Below are 20,963 nucleotides of genomic sequence, written 5' to 3'. Positions count from 1 at the left end.
ATCTACATTGTCCGCTATTAGCTAAAAAGATCATGAATGGCTTTGTCCCTTCTCCGCTATGGAATAGTAAAATGAGTACCTGTGCTTGAGGACAGCCCACTGTACGAGCCAAAGCGCCACCAGCAGCATGCCGTTAATCTCGCAGATGGAGAAGGCCCATTCTCTCCTGTTGAACAGGTCAAAAAACTTGTCGGGCAGCGGCGGGGTGTGCTCTTTGGGCGGCACCCTCTCGTGGACCACCGATATGACGATGGTGGTGGTGACGAAGCACACCACCGCGTAGACGAACGCCACGCCCGTCTTGCCCCACTCGGGCGGGAAGGAGGTGCGCGAGCTCTCCATCGGAGGGATGGGAATGTGCACCATCTCCGCCGTCCGCAACATGCCGTTCCTCTGCGGCTTAACTGTTCCGTTGGGCAGCCCGCCGGCGTGGCCGTTGGCGTGGCCGTTCTTGTGCGCCTCGATGTGGGTCTCGATGCGCAGCGTCTCCAGGCGCTCCAGCAGCTGCTGCCCGCCGTCCGACGACACCAGCAGGAGCGGCGGCGTGTGGAAGTCGGCCCGGCTGAGCCGCAGCAAGGCGGCGCCGTCTGTCCGGCGGAGGGCGTCGATGTACTCCGGCATGCCCTCTTTGGTCAGCCAGTCGGCGACGTCCTCGGCGGACCACGCCGCTACCTTGGTCATCTCGGCCGGTGGGCGCGTTGCTCCAATGGCGGGTGAAGGGGCGCGAGAGGTTTGGCGGTCTTAAAGGGCAGTGCTAAGTCCACACCAGCTCCGGTGCATTGTGTTTATGGAGCATCGAATGGGAGGTGGTGGGGGGTGGGGCACCCGGAGGGACCCCTTGTTGACAGGGTCAACGGGTACAAGTCCTTTGTAGGTTATTTTTCTTGCCGCACACCTGTAGAAGCAAATAATTTTGATCAATGTCTCACATAGCATTTAGATTAGACATTATCAATCTGGGACTTGACTGGGCAGACCCGTTTGGGAAAGGCGGGACTTGCTGTACAATACTTTGAGCTGATTGGACGATGCACCATCTTTGCACATTTGTTTTGACCAATCAAGGCAACGGATGAAAACGTCTTAGGGAGGGGGGATGGGGGGGTCACGAACATCTTTACCAGATAAAAATGCACAAAACGCCTGGGTTAGGTTTGTTTGTTTCCCACCGCCAACAGCGCTTATTGGTTTCGTCCTGCCTAAACAACGCCTGATTGGTCTGACCTAAAAAAAGGTCAGCTGTTAACGTATCAGCTGGAACGGTACAAGACGTATTCTCCGGAGTTTGTGAACTCACAAATAACGAGATATTTCATTTTGCTGGCAAGGTTACAGCAAAGTAGCCTTTTAAACAAAAGCAGCCCTTGGCCATCCTCTTTTTACTACATTTATTTGTAATCTCTTCCTTTGATCACTGGCAGGCAACCACTTTTAATCTGCAACTTTTTTTTCAAGTTTTAGAAAACTCCTGACCACAAGAGTACAATGCAAGTCTACAATGCCTCATGTATTACTGCTATTCCACCAGTTTTTTTCCTTACATGTAGCGCATTCCGAAACTTTGAGTCCTTTTTTTTTTGTTGCATATCCACATGGCTAAGTCGATATAGTAACCGTGAAGAAAACAAACAAATACGCTCAGCAATGGGTATGTTGTCTAAGAGTCATAACAATTGTCAGCTGATGCGAGGTTAACTACAGGCCAGAGATGTTATGATGGGAAGTGGAAAACATGAACAGCGGAAAAGCTCCTTTCGAAGGTCCCTGAGAGGCAAGATTTAGGGGAAATTATGACGCTATGGCGTCATGGAAGTCATTTTTTCCCCCCATTTGTTTAGACTAACCAAGGGATGTACAATGCCATATGCATCAGGCCGCATCTAATATTTTTAGAATTGTATACTGACATGACATCACAAAAGTAGCACATGCATACATTGCACTTTATTTCCATTGTTTCTTATGGGGAAAATAATATAATCCTCTATACAAAAAAAAAAAATGCAGGGCAGGCAGGAAAACATGTGACGAACAAACATCAAATATTTCCAAACTCCCAAAAACCCCCCATCATAAATCTGATTATAAAACAATGTGGCCTACACGGAGTACTGAAATGAACGTAACCTTGACATCCATTCGTTTGCATTTTCATGATAGCAAGCGTTTGTTTACAGGGCCAGACATCCGTGATGGACACAGGGCAGTTCTGCTAGAGGCCGTGGGGGTAGATTTGGAGGTTGGTCAGACGGGAGGGAAATGAGAGGACGGGTAAGGGGAGAGGGAGGAACCCATAAATCAAAGGGAAGGTCGACGCTGAGGCAGCCCCACCCCTGTGGAGGCTGCGTGAGCTCAGCTCAGAGCAGACATCGGCCACTGAGGGATCAGTTAGTACCTCATGACCAGAATCGGCCTAACACAACCTGTGTGGCTGGATAAGTGAACAAGCGACAGGTGGAAGGCGACACCCGTCATCACACTTCAACCAAGAAACAAAACAAAACTATGTGCGCGACTCAGATGCGTCGTTAAATATCCGAAGGGAGGCGAGGTCTAAACAACATATGGATCGCATACAAACGACCTGGCCGTGTGACAAGCCAGCTGTGAAGCAGGCCGCGCGGGAGAACATTACTTTGCAGAGATAAAGAACGGGAGACATAGAGCACTTAGACCAATCTGCGATTAGCTGTCAATGACTCAGCGGTGTGCCGAGGACCTTTGGTCTGTGAATCGGCTTACGGCTCGCGAGCTGAGAAAATAAGCTCACCTCAAAACTGTACTGGCCACAGGAAATGCACTATAATCCCTAACGAGGGGGATTGGGGGGGGGGGGGGCTTGGTCCAGAAATCTGAAACCTGTTTGTGCAGTCGCATCAAGCATTACTGTGAAAGTGAATTCCTTTTCGTTGGTTGCAGAATCTTAACGAGAACACAAAAGTGACAAGCACTTGAACACCAAAAAAAAAAAGGTGGCACATTTGACCTTACTTTCACAGTAACAATAAGGAATGGGAATGAAAACACTTGTGCCCAAATGGAAAACAAACGCAGCATGACCAGCTCCATGGTACCGATTATCCAAGACGGTGCCACGTGTTGCAAGCTTCCGAAAAGCTAAAGAAGAACCTCACTAGAGCTGCACCATGCACGAACGAGTCAATGTGTGGATTCGAAAAAAACTAGCGATGTCTGTAATACGCATACTCGTAAAAGTGCCAAGCAAGGAACCACGTCAGCCATGTGGAGATACTTTTAAGGTAAGCCGTCCTGCAAACACAGTTCCCATTGCCCGATCAGCTCCGAACTGCTTGGCTTTGCGCTGTGTGTGCAAAAAGTGAGTATATAATTGCATCAAAACTAGGGGTGTCAGGCGATTAATTTTTTTTAAATCGTAATTTATCGCACGACTTCAATGATTAACTCATGATTCATTGAAAATTTGTATGTGTTCTAATTGTTTAATAAAATATTTTTTTCTAAGTTTCATATTCTTAACATAAAATTAGAAAAAAATGTTAATCTAATAAAAATATGTCTGTATCTTTTAATCATTGATTTCGTAATAATTCATAAAATTGGAGTTAAAATTAAAAAGATGTACTGAACTGTAAAAAAAAAAAAAAAAAAAAGTGTGATATTGATTTGTGTGTCATTTTTCTGCCACTAGATGGCATAGTTGCATTTGTAAGACATTGGTGACAGCTCAGTGCTATCTAATCATTAACATGAAGTAACTTGTGAAATTCGGCACATTTTTAAAATTGTGAAATACAACTTGACCCCAGTCTCACACAAATATATGCATTATTATTAAATTAATTACTGCAAAATTTGGACGTGTCTGCTACGTTGCGACTGGAATTCCCCCCAGTGCAGGCTTTCCAAGTAAGGGGCGGTCATTAATCGTGCGTTAAAAAAAAATAATAATTAGACGCATTAAAGGAACTCCAAATCAAATATCGTTCAATTGCAAAGAACCGAAAACCAAGAAATGCTCCACCCTGACACAAACTGAAAACGGTAGATTGAACATTTCTAAAATATGACACTGTCCTAGTGGTGTGTCTACTGACCAGAAAGTCCGATTCATACTGTTCATGCAGTTACTGTATGTTTACTCAAGGCAAGCCATCCACCACTGACAACGTTCAGTTTCAGTCACCTGAGGTCGAGTGTCCAGAGAAGGTTTTCAGCCTGTTCTTGTATCGTTATTAATATTTCTGGCCACAACGCATTAAACCGGTGACAGCTCATGAACAAACAGCGTTTTAAAGCGCAACAGTTACAACAAGGTGAACTTTGAGTCGTAATAGAGCTCACCGAGCAACACATTGTTATCGGCGACTGGACATGATAAAGGAAACGTGATAGAAAACATGGTTTGACAAGGTTTACCTGCTCTTTATTTTATAATCCTACATTTAGAAGGGTTCATCCAATTTCCTTTAGGATTTGGCTTTTTCCAGATTCACCACAGCACAATAATAGTGACCAAAGCAAACCAACCGTAATTCTACTTTCACTTTCATTTGGTATTGTCATTTTGTATTTTATTATCTATTTTCTCTCACCAAGAGATTATAACATTTAAAGATGACTAATTAATTAATCTACATTTATGCACTGCTCAGAATAAAAGTGGCATCAGTTTTTTTTAAAAAAAATTGGCAAGAATGTAGGCAAACACCAGCTCTGGTATTTACCGAACATCTGCGACTCCAAAAACAAAAAGAGCACTTGCCCTGCATGTGTTACATTTTTCCACTATGAAAACTCAGCGGGGCCGAGTTGAGAGAGAGAGAGAGAGAGAAAAAGGCTGGCGGGGGAATCACAGGGCAGTCCACGTGACGCGACCAGAAAAGATCCCACCCAGGAGGACAATACGTCAAGCTGACACAAACATAAACACGCCATCCGCGGCTCATCTTTATGAAGCCCGGAGTGGAAGCAAATAAGTCATTTGGGGGCTGCTTTGAAAAGGTCTTGGCAGGGGAGAGGAGACTCGTCTTTTGTGTCATGGAAATAAAATACGGCAGAGTCCAAACACACATTGAGCATCTTTTGTGTTTTGTCTGATAGAAATCCGTTGAGCTCGGATTATGGATACTTTGTGTCAGCCAAGTATGGTTTGCTACTCGCGCATTTTGTACTTTGGATATGCTATGTAATGACGTGCCCTGGTTTTGATCTATTTACTGATGGAGCCATTTCTATGTTGATGCGTCTGCGGAGCGACTGATTGAAATGTGGGATTATTTTGCTTTTGAAAAGCAGGCAAGTGGAAAGCAAAACGGCGTTGCAAATTTGGTAATCTGTCTAAATCAGACGATGTTCAGAAAAAGAAAGTCACACAAAAGTTCTTTCGACTTAAGAGTGACCATACTTACGAGTTTTTTTTTTTTTAAGATAAGAGCAGTAGTCGCACATTAGCAAGCAAATTCTGTTAGCGAGAGCCACTACATCGTGATAACTTACATTGATGTTTCTGCATTTGGCAATTTATTATTATATTATATTATTAGTATGGGATTTTTTTTAATGGGCTTTAGGTGAACTGATGAATACACACACGCATGCACGCACACACACACACGCACATACAAAAAAAAAAAGTATATATATATATATATATGTATATATATATATATATATATATATATATATATATATATATATATGTGTATATATATATATATATGTGTATATATATATATATATATATATATATATATATATATATATATATATATATGTATATGTATTTTAAAAAAAATAATAAAAAAAAACATTTATTAAAAAATTTTTTAAATTGATTTGTGTTTTTTTTTTTTTTTAAAAAAAGGAGAGCAATGATGATGTCAAATCGAATGAACAATACTGAGCTCTCCTGTAAAAAAAAAAAAAAAAAAAGCAAGCAAATTCTGAGAGCATAAAGGATCTGGTACTTAAAGAGCTAAGTATTTTAATTTTAGGTGGTACGTAATGTAATCAATTCCCATGAGAGAATTCTTCAGAAAACTGAACAAAAACATCCCCGTATGGATCATGTTCGATGTGACATTGTTTTGAAAACAACCCCTTTTATCCTTTCTGCTCTCGACAGCTCAACGGCGGGATTGGCCTCGAAGGATTCGCCAACTGTGTCACAAACTTGTAAAAGCTTTTTTTTTTTCTCTTGCCTTTTTCCGCCCTTTCCTCTTGTCTCCTCCTCCTCCTAGCTCGTGTGATCCGGAGCCAGCACCGATGCTTGTAGCCGCTCCCACTTTGGGGCTCAACAGTTGTTTCCCATCGCACGTCGCCGTCCGTTTTGTTTCTCTTCCTGTCTTAAAAAAAAAAAAAAAGCATGTTGTGATATGGGAGCCAGTAAAGACAAAAATCACCGGATTTTTGGATTTGACAGCTAAATGGTGTCCCGTCAGTGTAGAATGCTTCAACATTGTTCAATGCTAGTATGTCACATAGAGCAAAATTATGTCAATGGGCAGCAAGGAGGGGGAAAAAAATATAATTACTTTTCTTTACCTAAAAATCTCTGAATGTTTGTATTGAAAATTAGTTACAGCAAACACGGTTAAAAAAAAAAAAAAGAGAGAGAGAGTGAGAGAGAGAGCCCACTTTAAAATGGAGTGTTTTGTTATTCACTGTACAAAGGGTGTGGATCTGTGATTGGAACATTTTTTCCCTCTAAAGAATGGTATCCTGTTACAGGCTATTTACCTTGTGGGATAAATGTTGACTCTCACCTGTATCCCTTTACACTTGGCGCAGATACTCAACTAGTTCAATATCAGACAATCGCAACTATACCTGGTAATATGTGTGTGTGTGTGTGTGTGTGAGTGTGAGTGACTTTGGAGATTTCAGTTTTAAGCTACTAAGGAAAAGAAAATAGATAGATACAATAGTGTTCATTTTCATACTTGGACGTCCCTTCATGACTTTGGGCTTGAGTTACTTATTAGTGAGAAATGTGATGCATGCTTTTTTTTTTTTTTTTTTTTTAACTATACCTGCTTCAGTAAAAATTTAAAAAATAAAAATCGGGGGAAAAAATGTTCTTATTGAGCTAAATATTTTATATATTAAGTCATTTTACTGCTGTAATTTTAATACTGTGATGTAGGACACTCAGGGCTGTGAAATTCTGCAGGTTTTTTTGACATTTTTTCCTTCTGGAATGGGTTATCAAACAGTCAATATAGTGGCCTACAATATGACCAACCAAACAAGGTATCAAATTCAAATCACTGTTAATATTCACTGACGATGGAATGTTTTGGTAAACAATTGATTTTAAACCTTACCTAATGGAAATATTGCCACACATTCATTGGCAATCTTACTTCTAGTACTTCTAGTCAGCAGGTTGATTGCTTATACAGTATTTGGAGCATGGCATTTAAACAAAGTGTGACAACAGAAGTGGGCAAAGATTTAGTAGCTAATGTGATGTTGCTGACAACATTGCTCCCAACCCCGCTGTTAAAAGGAGGACAAGGTGCTCTCCAGGATGCTATATTTAGCCACGCGAGGCCCTTTCTATTGATGCTTGTGGGCAAATGACTGCTCAAACTCAATAAAGAAAATAAGCGATCACTGCCGCCTGATTAAAATCTTTAAGCATTTGGTTGTAGCCATTCTAAACAACAGCATAGCATATGTTGCGAACTTACGATGGGCAGACAAGTGGTCTGGGCATGATTTATGAGCGGTTTAGTACAACATGGCAACATCATTTGTTATTAAAAGCAGCAACCTAACCACCTCCCATGTTTCCAATAAACGTAAACTGTGAGTGACGAACAAACTGCTTGAACCAAAACACACTTGACTTCTTATTTGGAGAACTGTGATAGTCAAGTCGCCCATTTGTCGATGCCAAGAGAGTGAGAACAGGCGCTAAGGAATACTTTAAAAGTGTGTTTTAATGAATGATCATGAGTTTAAAATGTATTTAAAGTGTGCGGGAGGTGCAAAATACAAGGCTGGGTCTTGAAGCCCCGCGCTAAACGGAGTCACTGGATATCATATCACTATGTACTAGGGGTGGGAATTTTTGAATGTCTCACAATTCTATTCAATTCAGATTTTCGGGGCTGCGAGTCGATTAAGAACGATTTTTGATTCTAAATGATTTGATTGACAATGATTTTTGCTTCAATCTATAGATGTGCAAGGAATTGTAATGATCTACTCCAGTCTGACTTGCTAATGCTAATTAGCGCACTACTCGCGGCACTTATCACTCAAAAGAACGGCTCCACACTGCAAAAAAACAACTTTTATCAGAGTAACTTGATCGTGACTTTTTCCTTTTACTCTCAAATGTGGCTACAACTTAACAGTGTATTAGACCACGTGGAAACACAGTGCCCCTAAGTGGCCAAATCGGGTACAATATGAACAGCGCTCCTAATAAAAAGGCACACACAGACAAAGGCAAGACAGGTTAAAATAATTTTAATAAAATTTGATTTTTGGACATTTAAAATTGATCCTGACTCATACTAAATGAAAATCGCGATTCTTTTGAGAATAGATTATTGGGGCACACCCCTACTATGTACAATGACTACCAGCACTAACTGGGAGGCTAAACTTGAATATTTGCTAACAAGGCCCGGGTCCAATCATCCCTAAGAAATAGGCAAATACACGTCATCTTCCAGAGCTTAGCAACCATACCATGACAGCAACAACTTGAATGAAAAGGCCATAAAGACTAGAGACAGCGACTCCAGCGGAAGCCTCTGGGGAGCAGAGAAGCAACCGGTGCTAGTTGCTATCTGCTAATGAAAAAGCCTCCTGTGGTTTTATAAGCCCCTGATTAGGATGTCAGGCCCGTATGGCCTTGGGGAAGCAGCACAAGATGCATATTGTCTCGGTTCGATTACATGTCCTGCACACACCACACTGTGGGACTTGTTGTCAACAGGAAGCCATTAGAGTGCATTTAGCCCATCTTTGTATTTACACTGGGAATGACTGTGTGGCTGCTTAAAAGTAGGCAATTATACTTATCAACACTTTACACTCTTGAATTATTAATAGTAACAAGGAACTAAAATGTTGATAGCTTTTCAAATGATGAATATCAGAAAAAGCCTACCTTTTCATGTCTTACATTGATACACGCTTAACATACGCAATGTCCATTTATATACTTTTTTTGTTGTTGATGATGATGAAAACAGCAATACATGTACAAGTTTAGGTACCGTAGAGGTATCACATTTGTAGTTTGTGAAACTCAGCCTGATAAGCCAAAAGCACTTAAGGGAAAGCCAAAGTATTTTACAGTAGATCATAAAACGAAACCTGATGGCATTTTATGGATGGGACCAACAAATGGTCTAATCCTGATTTTAGAAAGTGCCTATGTTTTTTTTTTTGTGCATGGAAAAAGTATAAACAACTGACATCAAGATGTTCTTGGGCTAACATGTAACAGATGGCTGCACAATGTTGGACAACTGTAGGAGAGGGAGAGAAAAAGAACAGCACACCAGGATGATTTTCATCTACTCACATTTTGGATTGTGTTCAAATTCAAAAGTAGGACAATGCGAGAAAGGCGGCGATGAGACACTACTTGGACAAACAGTAATTACGGCCTGGCAATATTTCAGCACAAATCAAACAAACTGGGGGAAATTTGAGACACGGTGGAATGTAGGGGTGACAGAGGAGGGAAGAAAGAACACTGTAAACATACGACAACAAGTCGGAACAGGACGATTCCTCAGCTCAGGACAGCTTTGTTGCTAACAATTTCTTTCATGAAATCCACTCGGCAGCCACGTCTCCATGTTGACTGACATTATTCCATTGTGCTCTTGTGTTTTTCACGCAAGTACACAAAAGTAGATTCCAGCCAGCAGTACTAACCTAGAATTCCAAAATGCAGTTGTAGGCCACAGGAAACTAGGACATCATGTGAGTGGGAGTAAAACTTCATGTGTTTCTAATTACGGCAAAATAAAAAAATAAAAGGCCAGTTTGTGTTAAGAAAGCTATGATGGAAAAAAATTATCAAACTCTAACAACAAATCCTAAGTAGGATCATTTAGTGTGATAAATGACAGGCCAAACGCTATCTTGTTAACCGCATTCTACAGAGGCTGTGGTTGATGTCTTTCTGGTAACAACGTGCCGGAGGTGAGAAGATGCAAGCATGCAACGTCTTTCAAGTCAAGGCTGAAATGTCTGCACTGTTTGTTTTTTCATTGGCTATTCAAAAATGCAGTTTGAGAAAAATATTGTACAAAAGTTCGGCTTTAGAGATGATATCAATCTATGTGAAAAGCAAAAATGTCAGCACGTGCCACGTCGCACTAATCGTAACATCACCGCCATTTTTTTTTTTAAATTGCGTTTGCACACAAGTTGTGCGTGACCGTTTGGGGTGGTTTCGACTTTGCCGCCATTTTTTGGTGTCTAAAGCTGTCAGTCAGAAGATAAACAATAACCCACAAAAGGAAGAGGAAGTCGCCGCTGAGATAAGCAAAGGCTATTCAAAGTTAACTTTTACGCCACTGTCAAGAAAATATCAAATAGCCAACACTGTAAACTCCCTAATCTACGAGCATCCAATAAAGTAAACTGAACTGCCAAGTATTTGGATTAAAAAGTAGAACAGAAACTATCAATTTAAAAAAAGAACAGAAAACCATCGTCCTACCTTGCATGACAAGAGACGGGCTACCGTCACAAGACTTTAGCAAATCTCTCAATCTTGGCCCGTCAAAACTATATTCTATGAAAACAAACAAAACAGAAGTCAAACAGACTCCCAGGATGAATTATGTTTGACCACAGAAATTCTAGTCAATAGCAATATTTTATTGACTAGTCTACTTTCCCAACCACCAGAAATTTATGGTTGATACAATACGACAACTCTCTCCTCTGAATTTAGAAGATATTTTTCGGTTATGACAGTTGAGCCAAGTGGAACCAACCTAGAAAGGAAAACATTGCCGGGCACGGCATTTGAATGCATTCAAATTCAAGGGTAATAAAAAGGCAAACAAGCTCACAGTAACACAACGTTAAACACACTTTAGATGTGGGCCAAACTAATCAATCGCTTATCCACCATGAATCGAAACCTACGTTGATACATTATCCCTAAAAGTAAAACCAAACATTGATAACATGATGCGGAAGTCACGCAGTCTCGGCCGGCAGACCAAAAATGTGGGGACTTTGTTTGGACGTTAAAGGGTGGACCAAGGACCAAACAGTATGAAGATATATCTGGAGAGACACCAATTTCATACCCCAGCACTTCCTGGACCCGTAGGCATAATAGAGGGGGGAGAAAAAAATACATTTGAGACTTTTCTGATAGTGTCGCATAACTTCTTCTAAAGCGAGATACACACGAGGGGTCGAACCGAATAGTCGACAAGTCAACTAAACAGTATTCTACACGGAGTTTAAAAGCTTTAAGTCGACTAATCGTATATTTTTGGGGCATCTTGTTTTACAAATCGGCCAATTTACAGCAGAGATTCGTCTCGCTCACTCGTGGTACTGACTGATGTAGAGACTATTTGAGCGTGAAACACAGCACTGGGCATTATCAGGAAACAAAACACAGATTATTTTAGACAGAAAATATTCTTCCATGCCAAAGGGCGTTGATGAAGTATGCCAATGACTGTTTGCCAATGATGCAAGCTAAGATTTGTATTCTCGCTGCTGAATCATCAAACATCCTGACAGAAAAGTCATTGTTTCCACCAGAGAGGGGAGGAAACGGTGTGCCTTCCCTGCTTGCGGACAGTCGGATATTCTTTGCTTTGGCAGTGACACATCCTGGCAACAATAAACCCCTTTGACTCAACTTCCACGTTTTGCCACCAAACTTAACACTGACTGCGGGGCACTGTTAGCGTGTGTCTGAGAAAAGTTACTTCCTCAATTCTCACCAAAAAAAATAATAAAATAATCCCCTTAATCATTGATCATTTGTTTGAGCACACATGTACGGAATGAAGGAAACTGCTCAAGAGCTCTGTCTTGCATCGTCTTGCCCAGAGTGAAGGGGAAAGTCATAGCTTGGATTTGAAATACAGACGCTCCCCACCTTACCAACGAGTTACGTTCCGGACGATCGTTCGTTATGTGAATTTGTTCGTAAGTTGCTTCAGTGCTATATTTTGTATTAAGATTTATGTTTAAAGCCTATATAAGTATATTGAAGGTTTATATAAGTATGTTTAAGGCTTGTACAAGTAACCTGCATTGGTTTGTACTGAAAAAAACTTTTAATAAAATGGAGAGAATACGTACAGTACTGTACTGTACTACGTATGTTAGAGAGAGAGAGCGAGAGACACACAGTATGTACATAATAAGATAAATAAAATGAAGTTTAACTTACTTTTGGAAGATGTACTCGATGCTTAAGGAGATGATGGAGGAGGAGGAGGAAGAGGAGGATTTTATATCATGAGAGATTCTTCGTCGTCGCTGGAATCGGCTTCAAAAGTTATTTCCTCCTTCATGGGGACCGGCGTTTCTTCCTCCTCCCCCTCGACACGTTGCTGAGCCTCCAATGAGCTCTCACAGCGCCAAGCGTCGGTATTAGCGGCGGAAAGAAGCACTACGCGCAATACAAAATCTAACTTACAGCATCTCTTTCCGAACATTTTTCGACATACTGTACGCGCAGACATGTTCGTATGTACCGTTGTTCGTAACTCGAATGTTCGTAAGTAGGGGAGCGTCTGTATATCTTTAGTGACACACCTCATTAGTATGGGGACGTCACCTGAGTTTATATGCGAGCCAATGCAGGTGAGCGAATTCTTACATATCAGCCAAATCCACACAATAATCCGTATTACATATTTTTCTGTGACTACCAACTTTGATGTACACCGCTCGATTGTCGCACACATTTTTGGGCCCACCACTGACCAAGTCCTCTAGTAATGTGACTACAACCTGCCGTGATGGCTCAAATTTTCTGCCGCTTCCTACCCGAATTTCACCAATATATTTCTTACTAAGTATTTTAACAACTGGAGTGATTGTTCATTCTTGACTCTTTTTTTTTTTCTCCTCTGAATTTTGAGTGATATACATTTTGCCGTGACCGCCAACTCTCCTGCTAGCGCTATTTTGCCATGAATGGCTCCAACTGGTTAATCGCTGGACCGAGTCATGCATTGGGCGCGTTTCCCGCCTCGCTTCACCCTTTCTGTGTCTTTTCACAAAGTTTACATTTTGTTTTGCCACCGAAGATAGTGTGCTATCTGCATTCCTAGCCTAACCATAACCCTCAGACTGTTATCGGCATTACTAGCCTAGCTCTAACCATAACCATCGGAGCATATAGGTTGTTGCTAAGAATTTGTAGTTATTAAAAAAATCTAACGTAGAGAGTGGGATTCTATGGATTCTAATTTGAAAAGAAAATTTTGTGGAGTTTATATATATATATATATATATATATAAAATGAAATCCATATAAAAGATATTGAAGCTAATGACAATTTGAAATTATAATCTAATTTAGCCTCACACTGTGTAATAAAAAAACAAATTAATGTACATTTGGACTATTCGAATAACAGTAGTTTAATGTGATTGTATCCCATATGCCGTTAGCATAACAGATGATTTTACAGAGTGGGAAAAAGGACCACACAGGATTTCCCTACACAAAATGTAATAAAAACAAAAGAAAATAAACTAACAGAGCCGTGATGCACCATCCGTCATCAACTATCCTGAGTTAGCGTTTATTTTATTTTTTTTATCTTGCTGCACGACGAAATGGAACCAGTCAGGTCAGTCCTATCTAGCACATCGACCAAGATATGCTTTGCATTCTGAACTGTACGCATATGCCGCAAAATAAATGTTGCGATACGGCACCCACATCAACTTTAAACTGGTTACCATTTAGAAGGATAAACAAGGCCATTGGGGTCATATTTGCCGTTTTTCTCAATATTTTTTCAGCTTTTCTAAGCATTTTTTTTTATCTCTTGTTTTTAGAATATTTCTTTAACTGTTTTTCAGAATATTTTAATAACAGAAAAAAATCGGGAAAACAGAACATTTAAAATAATAATAATCACACAAAAACAACCCCCCAAAAAAAGTCAGAAAAACATGTTTTTTTTTTTAGAAAAACATGGTAGGGACGGGGTCTTTTTTTTTTTTTATCCGAAAAACTGAGCGCCAGGATTTCCCCCCTGGTGAATGCAATACGCATACCTACATATTGTCAGTCAATTGCGAATCACGTTTGACCCATAATAATCGTCCAACATTGGATGGAACCTAGCAATACAAGTCAATGGGGAGGAAACGTTCCGTTGATCCCGCCCTGTTCCACCATTACTAGTACTGGACAAACCCCTACCACAGTGAAAAGAGGTCTTGGTGTTACTATTAGTATTACTCTTTGGTGTTAATATTTACCAAAAGGCGAGGCTCGGTGTGGCTGATTCTCGCGAAACGTTAGCCGACACACCTGTGACAATAGGCATTCGTCCACACGGTAGGTTAATTTAAACACGCTAAAAAAGACACACGGCAAGGGTTTGGAGCAGACGGTGATGATGTGTCGTTGGGTTTAAGAGCTTAGAAACCCTAAAATAGATTAGCAAAAGCTTGGCTATTTTAGCTAGCTCGCTGAGTTAGCCAAAAAACACACGAGACACTCGCCTCGGAACCGTTAGCTGGCTCGAACCCACACCAGACTACATTAGCGAAAGTGCTAAACTACCATTTAAAACACTCACTGGCGAAGTATTTCCACGGTTGAACAACAAAACGGAATACGGCACAAGGGTCACTCGAAATCGGCGACATCGTCCGTACGCGGCGCCAAGTGAGTACAAAAATGTTAGGTTACTTCACTAGGCCGGGGAGCAACATTATTAGTTAGCCGCATTTGGACAGTCCCCGGGAGCGAACGCGTGGATGACACATTTAAGACAGCGGCGCAGATTTGCCAAATAGTTTGTGTGGAGGGGAACAATTACACCGGAGCCACATTGGCTCGCTATTGACCCACCGACGAGACCACACATGGGTGAGACAATTTCCTCAAAACTGGTTTCGACGTTTAAAAACGTCGTAATTCTACATAATAAACGTGTCATTACCTTACCGTTTCACATTTGAAGTAGTCCTCTTCAAGGTGTCGCGTTGACCACTGATAACGCTGCCCGTCACACCGTTAAACCCGACTGGGCTGGCGTAGGTTAGTACTCCTGAGTAGGCGCTTAACAACAGTACGGAGAAGAAGTAGGGAGTCCTTAACGTGTCGTCACACGTGCTGCATTCGCGTGATCTCAGAGAGTGTGTATTTTTTTAAACCCACTCCGCTCCTCAGTGAATAACATGGTATTCCCTGCTATTTCAGGTGTTTTAAACACACGGGGCTTCTTAAATGATAACTTTAATAGAGATTAGTGTTTGTTTTGATAAAATTGACAGCGCCACGAGGCATTCGGCACAGGAATACTCAAAATTCGGATCCCGTATGACGCAAGTGAACACAGCAATAGTGCGAACCACGCAGGGAATGCAGAGCTGTAGTTGTCAGCTTTGAGGATTCTTGCAGCCATCTGTTGGCCAAAAATGTACTTTACATTGGTGTCACAAGAGTTGACCCAAAAAAATGAACCTATAGAGCTTGAAGAAAACAACAAAAATGTACATTATGTAGCAGAAATTTTGTGGAGTTTTTTTTAACTCATTCACTGCCATAAATTAATTTGAACTATTTCTATTAGTTTATTTTTTTTTCCATTTTTGTTCACAAGAGAATGAAAACCTAGATTTTTTTTATTGTACATTTAGAACAGATGAGAACAGAACAAATTTGTGATTAATCGTGAGTTAACTAGTAAAGTCATGTGATTAATTATGATTACAAATTTTAATTGACTGACGCCCCTAATTTTTAATAATCTTTTTTTTAATCACGTCAGGCATTTTTTTTAATTGTAATTAATCGCATGACTTTACTAGTTAACTCACGACTTATCACAAATTTTACATCTTTTCTAAATGTACAATAAAAAAAAACATTTAGAAGGATAAACAAGGCCATTGGGGTCATATTTGCATACTGTCACAGTCACCTGATCTTGGTGACCACATTTTGAATATTTCATATGATAACTTGAAATCCATTTTTTTTTTTTTCAGATTAAACATTTTGACGTGACCACTGGACCACATGGTCACATGACAGAGTACTTGCACCACAGATAAAGCCTCTGTTACTAGGGCGTGACCTATAAGGTATCCAAAGTTCATATCAGGATATTGCGCAACTCTTCAGGGTAACCTCCTCTTTTTTTTTGTCTTTTTAAACAAACTCTTGAACAGGACAGCGCTGTTTTTGAACGAGGCCGAATCATGCAAATCAACATTTGGAGGATCCTCATTGTTTACTTGTTAGGCACTCTTGGCTATTCCAGCTGTTTTCTCAACAAAGCCAGGCCAAGTATACCAAGGATCGCCAAATACTTTGGCACAAAAGGACGGTATGAGGAAGTGAACCCCTATCTTTTAGAGGACATCCTGGCTGTCAACACATCCATCCTGCGGCCTCCGTCTCCACAATGCCGTCCCATTCATCTGACCGCTATTATAAGACACGGCACGAGATACCCGACGAGGGAAATTTTTAAGCACATGCAAAAGTTGTACCAAGCGGTAAAAAATGCCACACCCGGAAAAGAGAGCTGGGTATGTGAGATCCAGACCCAGTGGAAGATGTGGTATCCCGAGGACACGGACGGTCGGTTAGTCGGGAAAGGCGTGGATGATAACAAACATCTGGCGGTCAGGCTGTCCAAGCTCTTCCCAACGCTGCTTACTGAGGAGAACCTTCGAGGAGGATTTGTGAAGTTTATAAGCAGCTCCAAGCACAGGTGCATCAACAGCACTTTGTCCTTCATGGCGGGACTGACAGAGCTGTGGGACATTCAAGGTACTCAACTCGGCTTTATTTCTTGCAAAAAAAGGGTGGAAAATTCCAAATTAAGAGAACTGACATGCTTATATTTTTTATTTGATTACTACAAATGTATGGCCTAGAAGTGTTTTCATACAAATATTGACTTAAATAATGACTTACTACATCTATGAGACTACGCCTTCCGATTTATGCATACATTTAGGTTTATTATCGCCATAGGAATGGAGCTTTGTCATAAATTCATGGAACCGAAAATATCGTACAAATATATAAAGAAACTCGAAATGGTCGCAAGCAATTTAAATATAAAAACAGGGGGAAAAAAAGAAAAAGCTATGTCTACAGTGTGCAGTTAGCTAGCCTGCTATGCATACAACATTCTCAGACACACAAGTGTAAAAAATAATCGTATGTTTCAACTGTAAATCATAAAAAACAAGAAAACTAACCGGAACATTAATAGCAAGTGAGCACCCGCATGGTAAAAAAATAAATAAATAATCAATTATCCAGTAATCCTTTTGGAATGAATGTCACAAAAAAGTCAAAGAAAAAGTGCAAAAAACACACAGCCAGGGTTGACCTTTTGACATCTTGCATAATAGTGATTCAAACATTTTTTCCCAAAAGAAATAGGCATTCCAATTTAGAGGTTGCACAGCTTTTAACAATACTTTCATCAGCTTTTTTTTTTTTTTTATGTGAATTGTGATCAACTCTTTCATTGATCCCTTCTGATGCTATGACCAGCAAGTTTATGCTAACGCAGTAACCGCTCGCTTCCCTGTAACCAAACCAGATCAGACATTTGACTACGAGGTGAACGACGCACTCATGAAGTATTTTGTCTACTGCACCAAGTTTTTGGAAGACGTTGTCAGGAACCCCTTAGCCCTGACGGAGGTGGACAAGTTCAAAGAGGGACCAGAGATGAGAGGGGTCCGTGAGAAGATAGCGAACCAACTAGGAGTCACCTACAAGAACATCACAGCCGGTCAGTGGTTTGATTACATTTTTTTTTTTTTGTATTTTTATTTTTTTTGTATGTGGGTGAATACGTGTATGTGCGTGCATTCATTAGTTCACCTAAAACCTATAAAAAAAATTTTTTAAAAATCCCATACAAAACAAACCCTAACCGTTTGATTACATTTTAGAAGATGTTCGAAGTTCTTAGACTCTGACGTTTCTATTCAAAACAGTGATCACAATGTCTTAGAAGTATGCACACTGAGCTCTTTTTACACAACAGATCACTTCCTTTGGAGAGATTTTTAGTACTCATGAAAAGAACAATTTGTGCCACAGGCCATAAGGGGATAATGTATCAAACCTCAAGCCAGGGCGTTTGAATTTTTACAAACCAATTAAGTTAGTTCACACAATGTTTTTTTTTTCTTCTCATTTCTCCACAGACATGGCTGACGCTGCAATGAACTTATGTGCTTACGAGTTGGCCATCAAGAGTGTTAACTCTCCTTGGTGTCAGAGCCTGGATGAGGTTGACGCTAAGGTACGGGGGCCACCATTTTAGGTTTCACGACATGGCGGTCTTATAACAACACAAAGTCAATCAAAAATCAGAGTACTTATTTGCTATTCCAAAGTGCAACTTTGCAAAAGAGATTTTCGGCAAGTCTGCAAGGAAACAGATAAGCAGCTAAAACACTATGTCATCATGTCACTATCGGTCTCCAGTACTCTCAGATAGAGCAAAAATGTTGAAATTTGGGCAAGAAACAAGAAAGTGTTGATAAGGTGACCTTGTGATTACTTTACAGTTGCACCATTTTAGAGGTTGGAGTCCTGTAATACAACACAAATTTTCCCTAGGAACTAACGTAAATAAATAATGTAGTCCAGGGCCAAACTGGAAACATTTATTACATGTCCAAGCAATGACTTAGCCATCTGTCGACATATATTCTTACAGCCTTTTAAAGACCCTGTAATAATAATTCAGATATGTGTTTCTAATTGCATTATACATGTTTGAACTGAAGATAATTGCTGAAAATGTGGAAAGCGTGAGAACTACTGTATGCAGTACTCAAATTGTGCTATGATGTGACTCCAACCTTTATCCCTATGGTGTCAGTTCCATATTTCAGTTTTCCTGTTTTTTTGGTCATGGCTAAAATGCGACCCAGTGACACACTTGGGCATCTGCCAGGGGCTGCTTACAGCATTGTTTGCACGATTCCAAGTTACCTCTACTCTTCATTTTTACCACTACAGTGTGCAGTTAGCTAGCTAGCTAGCTAGCTAGATATGTCTACATTCTGAAAAGTCATCTTCCCTGGATGTCACAATTTACTAAATAGCTCGGTGTCTGTCCCATCCACTGGACAAAAGGAGTCTGAGAAAGCTATTCGCATGAAAGCTAGCTAGCGGCTAACGCATCTCGTCGTGATGTGTTTGTTGAAGGACCCGGTGAAATACAGTAATTTTCCAGGCACCATAGACTTTAAGAATGTATGCTGTATTTTCACTGCTCAAACCTGTCAAAATGATGCTAGACGAAGTGGCAGTCATTTGTGAGTTTAGAGTTGTACGACTAATGAGCGTTTGACTGTACACGGTTAAGTCATTGGCCCACTAAACCCACAATGCATTTCATTATCAGCTTTGTCACAGTGGTTAGTCCTTTACAAACAGGCCGCCATTATTCACATCACAAAAGACGTTTTGTTTCCGAGCTGACCTCCATCTCAGGTAGCCTGAAACGTTAACCTAGCGTAGTAGAAGACTTGACGTTGAAGACCACCTTGCCTTACATATTTTTTGGGGTCAACAGATAGTGGAGTATGCCAATGACTTGAGGCAATTCTGGAAGAGAAGCTACGGTCATGATATTAACAGAAAGTCCAGCTGTATTCTTTTCCATGATGTCTTTAGTCGTCTGGACAAAGCGGCTAGCGAAATCAAGTAAGTAAAATGTCAAAGTCGACGCAAGTCTCTTCACTGTACAGTGATGCCTCGATTTTACAAATGTAACGTCTGTCAAACAATTTAGGTTGGGTCAGCAGGTGTCCGAAGCAGTGACGATCCAAGTTGGCCACGGAGAGACCCTCCTTCCGCTGTACACCCTCCTGGGCTTCTTCAAGGACAACGAACCCCTGACGTCGTCAAACTACGCCTCGCAACAGCAACGCTCTTTCCGCCCCAGCTTTGTGCTACCGTACACGGCTAACCTGCTGCTAGCGTTGTACGACTGCGGGGAAGGAGGCTTGAGGTTGCAGCCGCTCATCAATGAGAAACCAGCGAGCTTTCCTGGTTTGACTGAGAGTCAGCAAGCATCCATGCCTCTGTATAAAGACGTCAAGGAACACTACAAGGAACTGATCCAAGGCTGTGACTTTGAGACGGAGTGTGAACTGTTCAGTAGGCCTAATCAATTTTCAATTAAGGAGGCCTTGTAGATGCTAAAACCTCTTAAAAATTTAAAAAAAAAAAAAGATAGCAACATGTATGGAAATAAAAAAGGAAAGTAACAAGTGTGTCAACACAAATGTTTTTGAAATAAGTTGTCATTTAAAAATATATGTATAAAATAACTGAACAGTAATAGGAATCACATTATATACATCCCAAGTGGGCAAATCTTATTACCTCTACCTATGCAATTGTGCCTTGAGATATGAGTTTAATTCATTCTATATCACTCTGTCATGTACTTGATAAAAACATACAGTAGTGACATAAATAAATAGAATGTGAAGGTAGGCTATGTATTATGTGAATAATTTGTGTATCATGATTTAATGCTGCAAACAATTCATTGTGCTGCTCCTGCTGTGCCTGCCGCTGCCACTGGAAGGCAGTATAACACTATAGTCACACAGACAAAAATGAAGAATAAGATACTGTAATATTAATCATTTTTTTCAGAGTGGATAAAGAATAGATGCCTGTGAGTATTGTTGTATTAGCTCATGTCACTCCACTGTTTGTGTTCATGTATGCCTGTAAAACAACAACTATCGATGCTAACTAC

General features: G+C 40.5%; 2 protein-coding genes across 3 annotated transcripts in view; one reads left to right on the top strand and one right to left on the bottom strand.

The window, feature by feature from the left end:
- The window catches only part of sgms1a (sphingomyelin synthase 1a), a 23,138-nt gene extending 7,875 nt beyond the window's left edge, over nt 1-15,263 (bottom strand). The window contains exons 1-3 of one of the 2 annotated variants that reach the window (XM_077582004.1): nt 15,143-15,263; nt 6,183-6,322; nt 80-895 (exon numbers count right to left, since the gene is read on the bottom strand). In XM_077582004.1, coding sequence (XP_077438130.1) covers nt 80-681 — 602 coding nt within the window. In that variant the 5' untranslated portion in view covers nt 682-895; nt 6,183-6,322; nt 15,143-15,263. Of the gene's footprint in view, nt 1-79; nt 896-6,182; nt 6,327-15,142 lie in introns of both variants that reach the window. The other variant, XM_077582005.1, reaches the window with a different exon arrangement.
- On the top strand, nt 14,334-20,963 carry LOC144061494 (multiple inositol polyphosphate phosphatase 1-like). The gene is made up of 7 exons (XM_077582003.1): nt 14,334-14,527; nt 16,189-16,284; nt 16,372-16,978; nt 17,766-17,960; nt 18,382-18,479; nt 19,764-19,894; nt 19,983-20,963. Exons 3-7 carry the CDS (start codon nt 16,402-16,404, stop codon nt 20,386-20,388), a joined length of 1,407 nt encoding a protein of 468 aa, XP_077438129.1. The 5' UTR covers nt 14,334-14,527; nt 16,189-16,284; nt 16,372-16,401; the 3' UTR covers nt 20,389-20,963.

The sequence above is a fragment of the Vanacampus margaritifer genome, chromosome 12 (assembly GCF_051991255.1).
Source record: "Vanacampus margaritifer isolate UIUO_Vmar chromosome 12, RoL_Vmar_1.0, whole genome shotgun sequence".
NCBI classification, from domain to species: Eukaryota; Metazoa; Chordata; class Actinopteri; order Syngnathiformes; family Syngnathidae; genus Vanacampus; species Vanacampus margaritifer.
This window is presented reverse-complemented; position numbering and strand designations above follow the sequence as displayed.

Coding starts and splice junctions, on each gene's coding strand:
- LOC144061494 (XM_077582003.1), top strand. CDS start 16,402: ATGCAAATCAACATTTGGAGGATCCTCATTGTTTACTTGTTAGGCACT. Junction 16,979..17,765: donor AGAGCTGTGGGACATTCAAG/GTACTCAACTCG, acceptor TAACCAAACCAG/ATCAGACATTTGACTACGAG. Junction 17,961..18,381: donor CTACAAGAACATCACAGCCG/GTCAGTGGTTTG, acceptor ATTTCTCCACAG/ACATGGCTGACGCTGCAATG.